Here is a 13456-nt window from a genome sequence, read left to right on the forward strand (position 1 = left end):
GTCGTGACAGGCTCCGCCTTATCCACATTTTGTGAAGTGGGTGGTTTTACCCTGTAGTCTTGTTCGTTCGGACTACAATTTTTTAAGCAATTGGTTTTTGAGAAATTTGTTCTGTATAATTGTAGTACTTCATTAAAAATACTACTCTATAAGATTTATGGGTTACTTTTGCAGCAATGATTTGCAATAGCCCTGATCTAAGTAGGCGTTTGGCCATGCAATATGAAATCATCATTTATTTATGCAATTTGCACAAAGTTTCAACTTCAACTTCATATCATGATTTCAAATCCCAATCATCCAAAAATGCATGATTTGGGATTCCAAATCATGATTTCAAAATTTTCAAATGTAAAACTTAACTCATAAGTTTATATTTTCTATAAAAAAAATAATAATAAAAAAAAAAAACTCATAAGTTGGTAGATTTATTTACCAACCATTTATATCAAATATTAAGAGATGCAAGTTAATAGTATATTTATAACAAATTTACTCTTACAACCATTTACCAACTGTATTTATTTTTACAAATCATGTTCAATTTTCTTTTTATTGAACTAAAGTTCGATCATTTGATGTTGTACATTTTAGAAGGGTTTTCTAGTAGCGTATTAATTTTGTTAGGAACTATGATTTGCTCATTTGTTAAGATTGTACAAGCATTGGGAAAGTTTTGATGGTTTTCGCAACTTGTGGGGTTTTTATGTCTATGAGAAAAAATACAACTTAAGAAATCCAAATTGCATGTCCAAACAAAACTTCAACTTCAAATCGTCATGATTTCAAATCACTGATTTCATATCATGATTTCAAATTGTTGATTGTTGAGAATCCTCACAAGATAATGAATCCCTTGTTTTGTATAGATCTTATTTCCCTAAACTCATAATGGTATATTCAAAGGAAATTCCTTAGGTTTTAAGTAGAAGACTAACTTAATAGGCTAATTAGCATCTCTGTGTGTGGACCGTGGACCCGATACAATAACTCTTAATTATCTCTCAAACAGCAAATAAAACACAAACATAAACACAAACTAAATGAGATTTCATCAATGCACTTTCTTTTCTCACAGACATTGAACCAAGCTCCGAGCACTACGAGGAGTTGTGAGGGTACTCACTAGGTCTCACATAATAACAAGTCTAGATAATACTACTTAGGTTAACCCTTTTAGTGTAATTTGTACCATGATATGAAACATGTAGCACAATGTTTCTTCTTTTTTCATGAGTATATGTCTTTTATTTCTTAAGATAATGTTGTACAACTGATATTCAGACACTGCATACATCTTATGAAGTTAATTACTTAGTCTACTAATAAATCTGAACTCACATTTGATCTCTTAAGGTAGATAAGGTGAAACTTATTTTCACCATCAAAATAGGGTGATGACCTTTTGCTATTATTGTGCAACACTAAAAAAATTTAAAAAAATTTAAGTCTTATGCTTTCAAATTATTCTTAAGATAATTTGCTTAAAAATGTTGTTTCATCTTCATACCACTATAATGATGAAGGTTGTCACTTGTATGAAAAGACTTATCTCTGTCTACCTGAGATACCTTTCGATAATATTAAAAATGCATAACAAGCGTTCACAATAAGAACGTACCATAAATGCACAGCCAAAGTCAAGATAGAAAGTGTTACGAACATTTATTATTGTCTTTTGATCAGTCTCCTGCATTTAAAATATGTTACAAATTGCACCATTAATGTTAGAAGTTTTTGAATGGACACCCATCTTTTTATATTTTCGCATATTTTTAACTTAAGAACTTAAAACTTGGCTCTGCCAAAACTTCTAGGGAAAGGGACAACATCCTTAACATCATTCAAGCCAGTGGCATAGAGAACTAAAGGTTCAAGCATTAGATTGAAACCAGAAGTTTTAGCTGCCCCATTTTTGCGAAGATCTAAATACCATTCATACTGCTGTTTTGGCAATTCTAATTCCTCTATCCTGCAAAAAAGACATTCAAGGAAGCAACACAATATGGTTGAGAATGTTAGTTAGCACAATAACACATTAGCGATGGACAATTTTTGTCAATAAGTAATAAAATTGTACCTAATCCTATTTAATATGAATTAGTAATGCATTATAAAAAAATCTTGTTAGCTACGGATGGATTAGAGATGAATTTTGTAGCAAATTCTAGAATTTTTTGATAGAGAGATAACTCTCAGGGAGCTTTTAAGTCAAATGGTCTCTTAAGTTTGAGGGTATATATTATCTTGAATGCATATAGTCCTTTTAAGTTTGCAAAAATTGAACACCTTTGGTCCAACTTGCAGATTATCCAAATTGGCTATTGAAATTAACGGAAAACATCATGTGTTGTTCACGTGATTGGCTAAAGTAGAAAATAATCCTGATAGAGATTTTCTTCCCGGTTTCATTTTTCCTCCAATTGCAGCAACCACAAAAAAAAAAAAAATTGTCTCGATAAATGAATCACGAGAAATGTGTTCCAAAAAAATGTTTGCTGCAAAGAAAATAAGTTGTGGGAGAAAATCAATGAAATTGTGCAAGCTAAAGATCCCAATCACAATCGTTACTATTTTGATTGGTCATGCGAAAGGCACATGAAATTTTCACTAGTATTAAATGATTCATTTTGAAATTCCATCCATTGGACAAAAATTAAAGTGCTCTACTTTTACAAACTTAAAAGATTGTACACGCTCAGGATAGTATAACACTGATGAAAATAGACTTAAAAGGGTATATAACAACTTATCTGAATGCATATAGCTTTGTTACCTTGTTCTTAATTTGTCAAAACATTCCTCACTTTGGCTTCCCCTAACAAGAGTTCCCACCTGCACATAAATAGGCTTTAATTAACTTTGATTACTCTTGAAGGTTGCTGCTAGGATTATCTAGAGACGAATTTATAAGTAAAAGTAATTATATGCAATCTCTATTATGTATAGTACATTTTTTTGTCTCACATGGAGTTTGTGAATAAGTGTTATCTAATAATGAGCAAGAAATATCTGTCTTTCTGTTAAACATATGCCTGAATCAAATGAATATGTATTACCTTTGGTAAAACCACATCAAATGTTGCGACTGTTTTCCCATCTTCATTCAACTTTGCATAAAATGGCTTAATTTCTTTTGGATGGTTGTATATTATCACTGGCTTTGTGTATATCTCATTAACCAAATAACTGCCAACCAAAGAGATTTTAAAAAATTTAGTAAGAACTATATGTGTGAATTGATCACTCTAACAGAGTAATAGTATAGAAGTCATTTAGTTCTAAAAATTTCTCAAATTTAATACCATAAAGGTATTTTTTTTCTTTTCTTTTCTTGTTTTATTTAAGTATGAACATAATACTCTTTTATTTAAAAGTGAAATATATTTAAATTTCTGACATGAAATGTATAAAGTGGCAACATGTTGACGTGACAAATGATGAGTCGATCATGATTCAACTTCAAAAGTTGACTTCTGGTCATTGCATTTTTCGATTTGCACATAGTTTAGTTACTTTAATGTGAATATTCTTTAATAACGTCACTATTTCAGTAAGTAAAGTTTAATGATTATACGTAAAATTAACACTCAGATTATACCTTTCATGTTCTTCAGTCAAAGAATCTCCCCACTCGATCTTCTTTTCAAATTTCTTCCCAGTAGCCTGCTCTCCGATCATCATACAATACAAGGATAAATAAAACATCATATTTCCAAAACTTCAATCATTTGACTTTTTATCCCTCAACAAACTCCAATTTTGATCCTTGTGATATATGACTAAACACATTTAACCTTTAATATTAATTGAAATAAGATCGAATGCAACAATATATAGACAAGCAAATCCCTTATGGGTTCCAAGCTATTCCTTTAATTATGCATTTTTTTTTCTCCCTCCACTTGTAAATCTTTACGAATTTGATGAATTAATAACTAGTAAATCATTTGATTACACGTGTGTTATGTTGATTTGGTATTTTTGTGCCATTAGTCTATATCTAAGAGTAATATAATTCTAGGGATAGTCTAAATCTAACATATTTTCTCTATATATTAAGGGACCAAAACACATATTTTACTTAATTGAAGGTTAAATATGCTTAGTCATATATTTCAAGAACCATTTTAGAACTTACCGATCATTGAGCGACTAAAAAAGTAATTATAACTTCAAGGAAATATGATTACCTGTGTTAAAACTTCTATGGCTACATCGTAAGAAATTTTTTCAAATGAACTTGATATGATCAATTGAAGGCGATCCATGACAGCTTTATCAATCCTTTTCAAGATAAATTGGATGTCTTCAGAGCAACTCTCTAAAATCCTTTTGCATACAAATTTCAAGAACTCATCTGCACAATCCATGGCATCCTAAAGATGCCACAGAATGATAGCAAATAGGTAAGTTATTCGGTTCAAAAATCAAATGTTAAGGCTAGTACGAAGAAATAAAAAAAAGGAATTCATGTCACTGAACAGAAAAAATTGTCACTAATAAGATGAACAACAGATTATCAAAATTCTTGTTAGCTACGAACCATCTAGCGGCGAATTTCGGAGCCAATTTTTATTTCTTTTAGTCACCTACACATGCACAAACAAGGTATATAGGCATGAGAAAGTCCCATGCAAATGCAATTAGACGTGAGAATTCTAAATTTAACTTATATACAGTAATAGCTAGTGTAAAGAATTTTAAATTGATTTGTGGGTATCTACGCGTAGTTATATTTTTGGTAAAGTTAAAGTCAATTACAGTCAAGGTACTAAAATAAAGTTAATAAATAATTTTAATTAAAGTCAATTATAATTAGTTCACACCGTGACTCAGTGTATGCTAGTTAATGTTGAGTTGCCATGGCTGTTGGGATGGGGTCTTTGGTCTCCTTATCTGGTAATAGACAATTCTCCCTTGTGAGTTAGATTTTGGGTTTGAGTTAGGTTGAAGTCTACTTTCTCATTACATAAGCAAAACAAGATATATAGTTTACCGATGTTGGGCCCCAGTCCAATATATTGTGCAATAAGACGTGCGAGAGTTATATGTCTTTTAAATTGGTTTGTATGGGTCTTGAGTAATCCTCCTCATGAGCCTTTGGGTTGATTAGGCTTTAGTTATATTTTAGGTGTTTAGTCAATTAAATCAAGGTTTAAATTTTATGGGTTCAATTAAAATTTTTAGCATTGAACCCATTATATTTTAAAGTTAACGTATCTAGTTATTAAAAGTTTAATAATTTTTTATTCACCAAATTTAGACTACTACCCAAAGTTTGGGGTTCGGTTGAACCCCCAAATTCAAATTACATAAATGCCTCTGCTTACTACCCGTGAGCTTATTGTATTTTAAAATTTTGAATTCAGAATATGATATATGTATATCTCTCTATCTCTCTCTCTCTCACACACACACATATATATGATATATATAGATTTGTTCGATATATACAAATAGTATGATTCTATATCAAAATTACTGGTCCATTGGTTGTCTCTTATAATTACAGCTTATCTCAACTTGATAATATAAGAAAATTGTATTGATAGTATACAAAAATTAAACTCCGAGAATTTTACCTCTAACTCAGAGAAGGCCATTTCAACCTCCACCATCCATGTCTCAGCTAATAAATTATTGGACTCTGATGATTTCTCTGCTTTAAATCTTGGACCAAATGAATACACATTTCCAAGGGCACAAGCTTGACTCTCAAGATGAAAATGACCACAATCTATCAGATAAGTCTCTTGTGAAAAAAAATCTTTAGAGAATTCAAGAGAATTAACTAATTGGTTGTCAATTTTCCCATTGTTGAGAAGAGTTGTTACTTGAAATTTCTTACTGAGAGTTTCTGGATTATTGGTTGTAATTATAGGTATTTGAACATGTAGGAACCCTTGGTCTTGGAAAAAAGTATGAGTTGCCAAAGTAAGTGCATTATGGATTCTCATAACAGATGCCACCTACAAAATAAATTTGAGAATCAAGATAATTAATAGAGGATATATACATAGTATCACCAAGCAAATACAATGGACCAATTAGCAAAATAATAGATATTATATTGACTCGACAAATTTAAATTGTGTTTTTTTACCTTCGTGAAGAAAACATGTTATATTTGAATTATTTCAGAATTATATTAGCTACCAAATACGGACTAACTATACAAATTTAACATAACAAATAGGTAAGTAAGTGATGGAATAATTAATAACCATGCTAAATTTGTGAATATTCACAATCAAAAGGATATTTCAAACATGCACATTTCAATTAATTGAAGGTAAAATATGTTTATTCATAATCATAAGGATTAAATCAGAATTTAATAACTGAAGGACCAAAAAAGTCAATTAATTGTAGGTTAAATATGATTGCTCAAATATCATGAGGACTAAAATCAAAACTTACTAATAACTGAAGGACCAAAAAATTCAATTAATTGAAGGTTAAATATGTTAAGTCATATATCATAAGGATTAAAATATGAAGTTACTAATAATTGGATGACCCAAAAAGTGTTATTAGCCCTAATTACTAATTTTAATATATAACTTTCTGCACTATTTATCTTTTTAATCGACAATAGAATACCAATGAAAGATTTTTGGCAGAATATATTTTCGTGAAAATGACTTCAATAAAATCAAACACAATATGATCGTCTCATCATTTAAAATGTCATGAATTATTAGATATTGTAATCACCGTTGTTGTTCGTGGTCGAAAGTGGGGAAAATTTCTTAAAGATTCCAGAGGCAATCTTTTTTTTGACAATGGATATTTATATTGGTCCACAGTCCCCAAATGTAGAATTTTCTCTGTTTTGAGCTCAATAACATGATATTTCCCTTTCATCAATGGCTGTTGTAATATCCCTTCAACTAATATACATGTTCCGCAAGGCATAACTTGACAAGGAGTAGCCAAAGCTGAGTCCACAAGTACCTGAAATTAAGATAAATCATGGCTCAAATGCAGATTAATATGAGTTTAATTACCTTATCAAATATCTTTTGTTTCATTATTTGCACCCGGTGTCGATATCCATATTATCTCGTCGGTATCCATATTATCTCCAAACTAATTCGGATTCGTGCTACGTGAGGTCATTTAAGGAGAAGCGCTTCCTAACGGAATTTGTTTTATATCATAGAGAACTGGCTGAAGCACCAGTTAAGGGTGGAGGAATCACTATCCAATAAATCCTCACACATAATTGTCTAATTTTTTTTCTTGAAAAAATACGTGAAAATATTTTGTTAATATGGTTGATGGTGACACTCGAACTCATGTGAATAAATTTAAGAACTTACGAGACATTAAGGTAATGGGTGGTATAAACTCCTTTTGAAAACCCCTATGACCAGCGGAGGATACATCCTTCAGAGACGGGTGTTATCCGACATTGCTTCGCAAAACATTTTGGTATATATACGTGAGTAAATATACTTTCTAAGTAATATTATGTATATATAATAGATTGACATGGCTTGAAAAAAAAAATCAAAAAGTAAATTCGATTTGAGACAAGAAATAAAACCTCAAACCAACATAATCTAGACCAAAACCAATTTAAAAATCAGTGCTACAAATAGACTGATATTGCTCGTGTAAAATCATGCGCACGCCACTACTTGTCACACTAATTGATATATATATATATATGTGTGTGTGTGTGTGTGGAGCCAAGGCCAGAGCTAAAGGGGCGAAAATGGGTTTATCAAGATACTTGCTCATTCGAAAAAATATTTGTATATACGAAATCGATTTTAATGTGTATATATAATAGATGATAAATCCCCTCGATGAAAATTCTGCCTTCACCATTGTACAAAGGCTATTATATTCTCTTACAATAAAATAGATGCATGTTTCTAGGAATAGAAAGAGATTATCTAGTTGAACTTATACCTGAAGATTATGCGCACAAGAACCATCACTAATTTGCAATATTGAAGCAGAGTCCTTTGGTACTTTTTGCATGACAATTTTTTCCCTAACACTATGATCACCTCCACCAAGAACCTTCACAATATACCTAACTAATGGAATTCTTGATTGAAGTATCTCTATACATCTCATTTCTTTTGCTTCCACCACCTCAGGAGAAGCAGCATCCGCGGCCAACACAGGCCGCGGCTGTGCTGCTTCTTTCCTGATCTCCCAGGATGACTTAACCCACCCTCCTATGACTACTTTCTCACCAATCAATCCCGCACCACCATCACTACGTCCTAATATTGTTTTCAAAATCACCCTTCCCATGCACGAAGAAATAATGGGGTCAACTTTTTCGACTATATCTTGATCCCAAGACATTATTACAATTAAAAATGTCACGAAAAAAAAAAAGCGATATCACGACGCTCACAACACTAGACTAGCTCAAAGAATTGGGAAATGATACTTGAATGTTAATTTAATTTTGGAAGGGTTGGCTAGTGAGTAGGTGTTTATATACATGAAGAAATTAATCACATGAAAGGACTTCAATTTGGATGCTTTGCTTGAGAAATTAAAGATTGAGGTATTTAATTTAATTTGACAGGATTAAAGATGAAAGGAGAGGGTGGAAGGAAGTTTAAGGAGGAAGTAAAGAGATAATCTTTTTGGTTCTGACAATATAATCTTGCAACCTTGGGAAAACAGAAGTTGTCGAAGGTTTGGTATTCTTCGAAGGTGGGAAATCCGCGGGATTTTTTTTTGTGAAAGGACACAAATGGCTCTTAAAGTCATTTTTTAGTCTTTTCAAAATAATTTCATTTTCTAGCCATTTTTCAACTAATTCCAGCATATATATATAAACCGTATTACTATTGTATGTGTACAGAAACTATATCATTGTTGTATAGAATATGTATCACTACTGTATATATACAGAAATTGTATCATTATTGTATAGAATATGTATCACTACTGTATACGTATGGAAAAAATGTATCATCATAGAATATGTGTCCCTAAAGTATATGTATAGAAATAATGTCATTGTTATATAATTTGTGTATAATAAATGTATAATCAATGTATAATTAGAAAATATATCATTGGTGTATAATTTCTATTTAATTAATGTATACTTACTAATTATACACATATTAAACATGTTTTGGGATATTTCTTGAAGGGTCAATACGATTTTTCGTCGATCTTTACTGGCGACTTTAGTCGCCACAAATAGTCCTGTTCTTTTTGTAGCCGCCCTTTCGGTGACGACTTTTCAATCTTCTGTAAAGTCTATTTTTATTTTTAGTAAATGAAATTTCTTGTTTAACGACTTGACAATCTTTGGGCTGGCTTGAAACTTCACTCGAGGTATTAAGCCCAAACGTGGGCCAAAAAAATTTCTGACGGCCGCTATGTGTCCTTTTCCTTTTTTTTCTTTTTTTTCTTTTCTGTTTTAGTATTCAGGACGTACTAGCTTGATTAATTTAAATCCATACGGGGTATTGATCCATTTAAAGCGGAAAGTGCTTCCTGGCAGGAGTTTTTCCATACTCAAAACTTGAAAGAACTGTATCCGAAGTCATGACTTTTCCGCTATTTTTGGTATTTCGAGAAACAAAAACTTCTAGTTGTCCTTTAAAGAAAACAAGATTGAACCCAGTTGGGATTAACTTAATAAAAGTAGCTTTTAACCACTTGGACTCGGCTCATTAAAGGAAATTGTATTCATTTGAATTTACATTAAATTAAATTCTATTTATTTATCACGCTTAAGTGGTAAGTTGGGGACAGGAGGGAGTAAATATATGCTCTCTCATTTAAGGGTAAATACTTACCACACCCACTGTTTAAATAACATCGAAACAAGAAATCCTGTCTTAAACAGTGTAAAAGTTTAAGTAAACATTCGTATCGTTTATCATGGTTAATAGATAAATGTGTGCATGAAAGATCATGTCTTGCATCCATTATAAGTTTGGTGTAAATACAAAATCACCATTATGGAAGAGTCAATGTCAAGTTGATCAGCTAGATTCCAGAACATGTTGAAAAAGTTCATAAGATAAACTGAAGAATAGTCTTAGTCGACTAAAACGGTTAAGAATAACTTCTCCAAACCATAGTCTAGTGCCATTTTACAGGCAATACCTATGTTGCTTGAACTCTCCAAAAATGTTACAGCACCCCTATCCGATCCTCAAAAAATGCATCATCCAACACACCCTTGCGAGTTTTTGAAGAATCTAAACAACATAGCTCGATACTATCCATAGAATACAAAGTTACATGGGATATTCCAGAAACATCTAAATAGGATAAAATAACAAATGAACACATAATGTTCAACATAAACCCAAAGCTACTGATCTACGACTATATTCTCTAGAGGATGAACAAAAAAACAGGTAAGAGATTACCAAAAAGTGGATTGAAACAGTAACATATGACTATTTACAGTCAAGCTAACAGCCTTATCAGTGCTCTATATATCTATGTTCCCATTGTAAACTCTGATAACAAGCCACACAGTACTAAAAGCTTTACTGTGGCTGCAGATAATATTGTTTAAATCTCTAATTACAAAGGATATTTCTCCATCTGTACAATCATCAGATCTAGTTATCATCAATCAAGTAATTTCTTTAAAAGGCAGAATCTTGATCTTGAGTTTACTATTTTCCCTCGCTTTTTTTGGCTCACTAATTGAGACTCATTTGTCTAAAAGCTGCAGAAATTGGTTGGATTTGTACACTAGAACTTGCAGCAGCAGCAAGAGCAGCCCTGCCGAATCGTGATAGTTTAGGCTTCCCATGAACATTCCCCTTGTTAGAACTTCTGATTCCGCCACATTGTGAAGGTGCCACCAGCTTTAAGGGATTCAAGTTCTTTATATATTTGACGCCACTTATGTGATGAGCCAACGGTGAAACTGAAAAAAAATAAAATAAAAAAAAAATACAAAGTTAGGACGCGAAAAAATGAACATTTCTTATCACAACCCTCTTTTCCATGGCAGAAGTATTTACCGATTCTCGTGTGAGATGGAGCAGTGGCTCGGTGAAGGCGACACTTGAATGAGCCAGGGTGAGTGGCGGGTGCACATAGGCAAACCTTCTTTGATGCTGACGATGAAATTGATAGAAAGACAAAACCCATGGTTCATGAGAACGCAAAAGTTAAAACATTTCTTATCACAGCACTTTTTTTCATAGCAGAAGTATTTACCTGTTCTCGTGTGAGATGCAGCAGTGGCTCGGTGCATAAGACACTTGAATGAACCAGTACATAGGCAAAACTTCTTTGATGCTGCAGCACTAATGGTGGTGGCTTTATTATAACCACCATTAGCTTTAGACTTGCTGACTCTTTCTTTTTTCTTGTTCTGGTTCTTGTTCATCTCTTTAACGAGTAAGTGACTTGATTTCAATCCCTTCTCCATCCTATTATGACTGTAAGCATTTTAAAAACAGAGAAACAAATCAACTAAACAACAAAAACGTGATTGAAAAAGGGTAAATAATATAATGCAAAATGCGCAGTGTGGAACAGATTAAATTCTTGATCACACTATTAATCATCAAACATTTTTAAATTCAACACAAATAGCACGTTCTCAATGGAAAAAACAGAACTCTCTCAAGTAGCAGCGAATTCAAGATCTTAAATCAATTGAAGTTATTACTTCCTCTGTTCCATTTTACATGAAACTAGTCCGTTTCTATGAGAATAACCACTTCTCGGAAACATTTCAGTTTGAACCTCTCATTTTGCGCCTAAAGACATGCTCTTATAGGCATATAGACAAGTCTAATGTACTTTGGCATGCGCCTAATTTTCTTTCTTTTAAACTGCGTGTCAAGTCAAATATCTCCAACTGATTGGAAAGAAAAAACAAACATCAAACTGCAAAATCCACCAGCAACGTGGAATAAATTTAACACAAATAGCACATTTTCAGTGAAAATAGCAAATTCACAAGTAGTGGAAAATTTAAGATCTTAGATCAAATACAGTTATGACTTCCTTTGTTCCAACTTACATGACACTAGTCCCTTTTTAGTCTACTGATTCTATAAAACTAACACTCCTCGCCTTCTCGGAAACTTTTCAGTTTGAACTTCTCATTTTGCGCTTAACAATGAGAAATCTAATTTTTTGTACTTACCTTCCCACTAATAATAGACATGATCAGTGATGCGATCATGCTCATATAAGCATATAGACAAGTCAAATACCGCCATATAAAATGAAATAGAATGAGTAGTATTGTGACAGCGAATGGCATTTTGATATGAATAAACATTTTTTGAAAATATCAACTTAAATGGTTCAAACTCAAATGCTATTCAAATACTACATCCACCCCTATCTTCAAGGAAATAGCACAATCAATATACCAAAAATACAGATTCTAAAAAGTAAAAAAACAGGAATTGTAATCAGAAAGAAATATAGATAACTTCAAAAAAAAAAAAAAAAAAAAGAGCACAAAGTAGAAGCCAAAATGAACCAACTAAAACACAAATACTACATCTACTCTTATCTTCAAAGAAGAAATACAATCAAACGGTAATAAAATTGTTCATCTACCAAAAAAGAGAAATACAATCAATACACAAAACAAAAAAAAAAAAAAAAAAAAAAAAAAAAAAAGAGAGATATAAACCCAATTATCCAAACAGTTAAAACAGAGCACAAATGAGCCAAAATAAACCGACTAAAACACAAATGCTACTAAAATATTACATCCATTCTTATCTTCAAAGGAAAAAATACAATAAATGCACAAAACCCCAGATTTTGGATAGCCAAAAAAAAAAAAAAAAAAGGACTAATCATAATTTAAGCAACAGAAAATGGTAATGAGGCAGAGAAGAGATATATACAACCTGATATATACACTTTCTTGAGTTCTTATTGAGGCTTACAATGACTAGTAGCTACATAATGATATTCGGAGATTTACCGACCTTACGTCACTCCGATAAGCTCAGAATGTCCTTCTAATGTTCCTACTATATATTACATGCATGCTTATGTCCCGAGTGTTGTTCATTGATGGGCTCTCTTTACAATTCTGCTAGCATATGCCGATATTAGGTTGATTGTTATGTACTATAGGAGCACAAATAAGCCACAATATATACACAGAAAACCAGAATTAGGAAAGTAAAAAAGGACTAGTTGTAATTTTTAAGAGATAGAAAATGGTTCTCAGGCAGGGAAGAGATATATACCACTTTTAACTTATTTTTTAGAAAAAAAAAAAAAAGCAGAGATATACACGCAACAGAGCAAAAATATAAGCCAAAATGAACCGAATAAATAAAACACTTGGGACTGAACCGTCACAGTTAATTTGCCTTATGAAGAAACTTTAATCAAACAGATACAGGCAATCGCAATAAAATTTTGAAGAGAAAATTACCAAGTTATTGGAAAGCAAAAAAAAAAAAAAAGGAATATTCCTATTTACCCACAGAAAATGGTAACT

At 32.0% G+C, this 13456-nt stretch overlaps 2 protein-coding genes across 2 annotated transcripts; both read right to left on the reverse strand.

The window, feature by feature from the left end:
• Window positions 1-1664: 1664 nt before the first annotated feature.
• LOC132051212 (asparagine--tRNA ligase, cytoplasmic 2-like) lies at window positions 1665-8400 on the reverse strand. The gene is made up of 8 exons (XM_059442467.1): window positions 7927-8400; window positions 6721-6960; window positions 5586-5972; window positions 4194-4379; window positions 3602-3666; window positions 3060-3189; window positions 2777-2835; window positions 1665-1972 (listed from the first exon to the last, which is right to left on the reverse strand). The coding sequence occupies exons 1-8, from the start codon at window positions 8332-8334 to the stop codon at window positions 1789-1791; spliced, it is 1659 nt and encodes a 552-aa protein (XP_059298450.1). The 5' UTR covers window positions 8335-8400; the 3' UTR covers window positions 1665-1788.
• A 2006-nt stretch (window positions 8401-10406) lies between these two features.
• LOC132051213 (uncharacterized) lies at window positions 10407-12950 on the reverse strand. Its single transcript, XM_059442468.1, has 4 exons — window positions 12891-12950; window positions 11188-11411; window positions 10989-11084; window positions 10407-10891 (listed from the first exon to the last, which is right to left on the reverse strand). Exons 2-4 carry the CDS (start codon window positions 11399-11401, stop codon window positions 10662-10664), a joined length of 540 nt encoding a protein of 179 aa, XP_059298451.1. The 5' UTR covers window positions 11402-11411; window positions 12891-12950; the 3' UTR covers window positions 10407-10661.
• Between the last annotated feature and the right edge of the window lie 506 nt (window positions 12951-13456).

Source organism: Lycium ferocissimum, chromosome 3 (assembly GCF_029784015.1).
Source record: "Lycium ferocissimum isolate CSIRO_LF1 chromosome 3, AGI_CSIRO_Lferr_CH_V1, whole genome shotgun sequence".
Lineage (NCBI taxonomy): Eukaryota > Viridiplantae > Streptophyta > Magnoliopsida > Solanales > Solanaceae > Lycium > Lycium ferocissimum.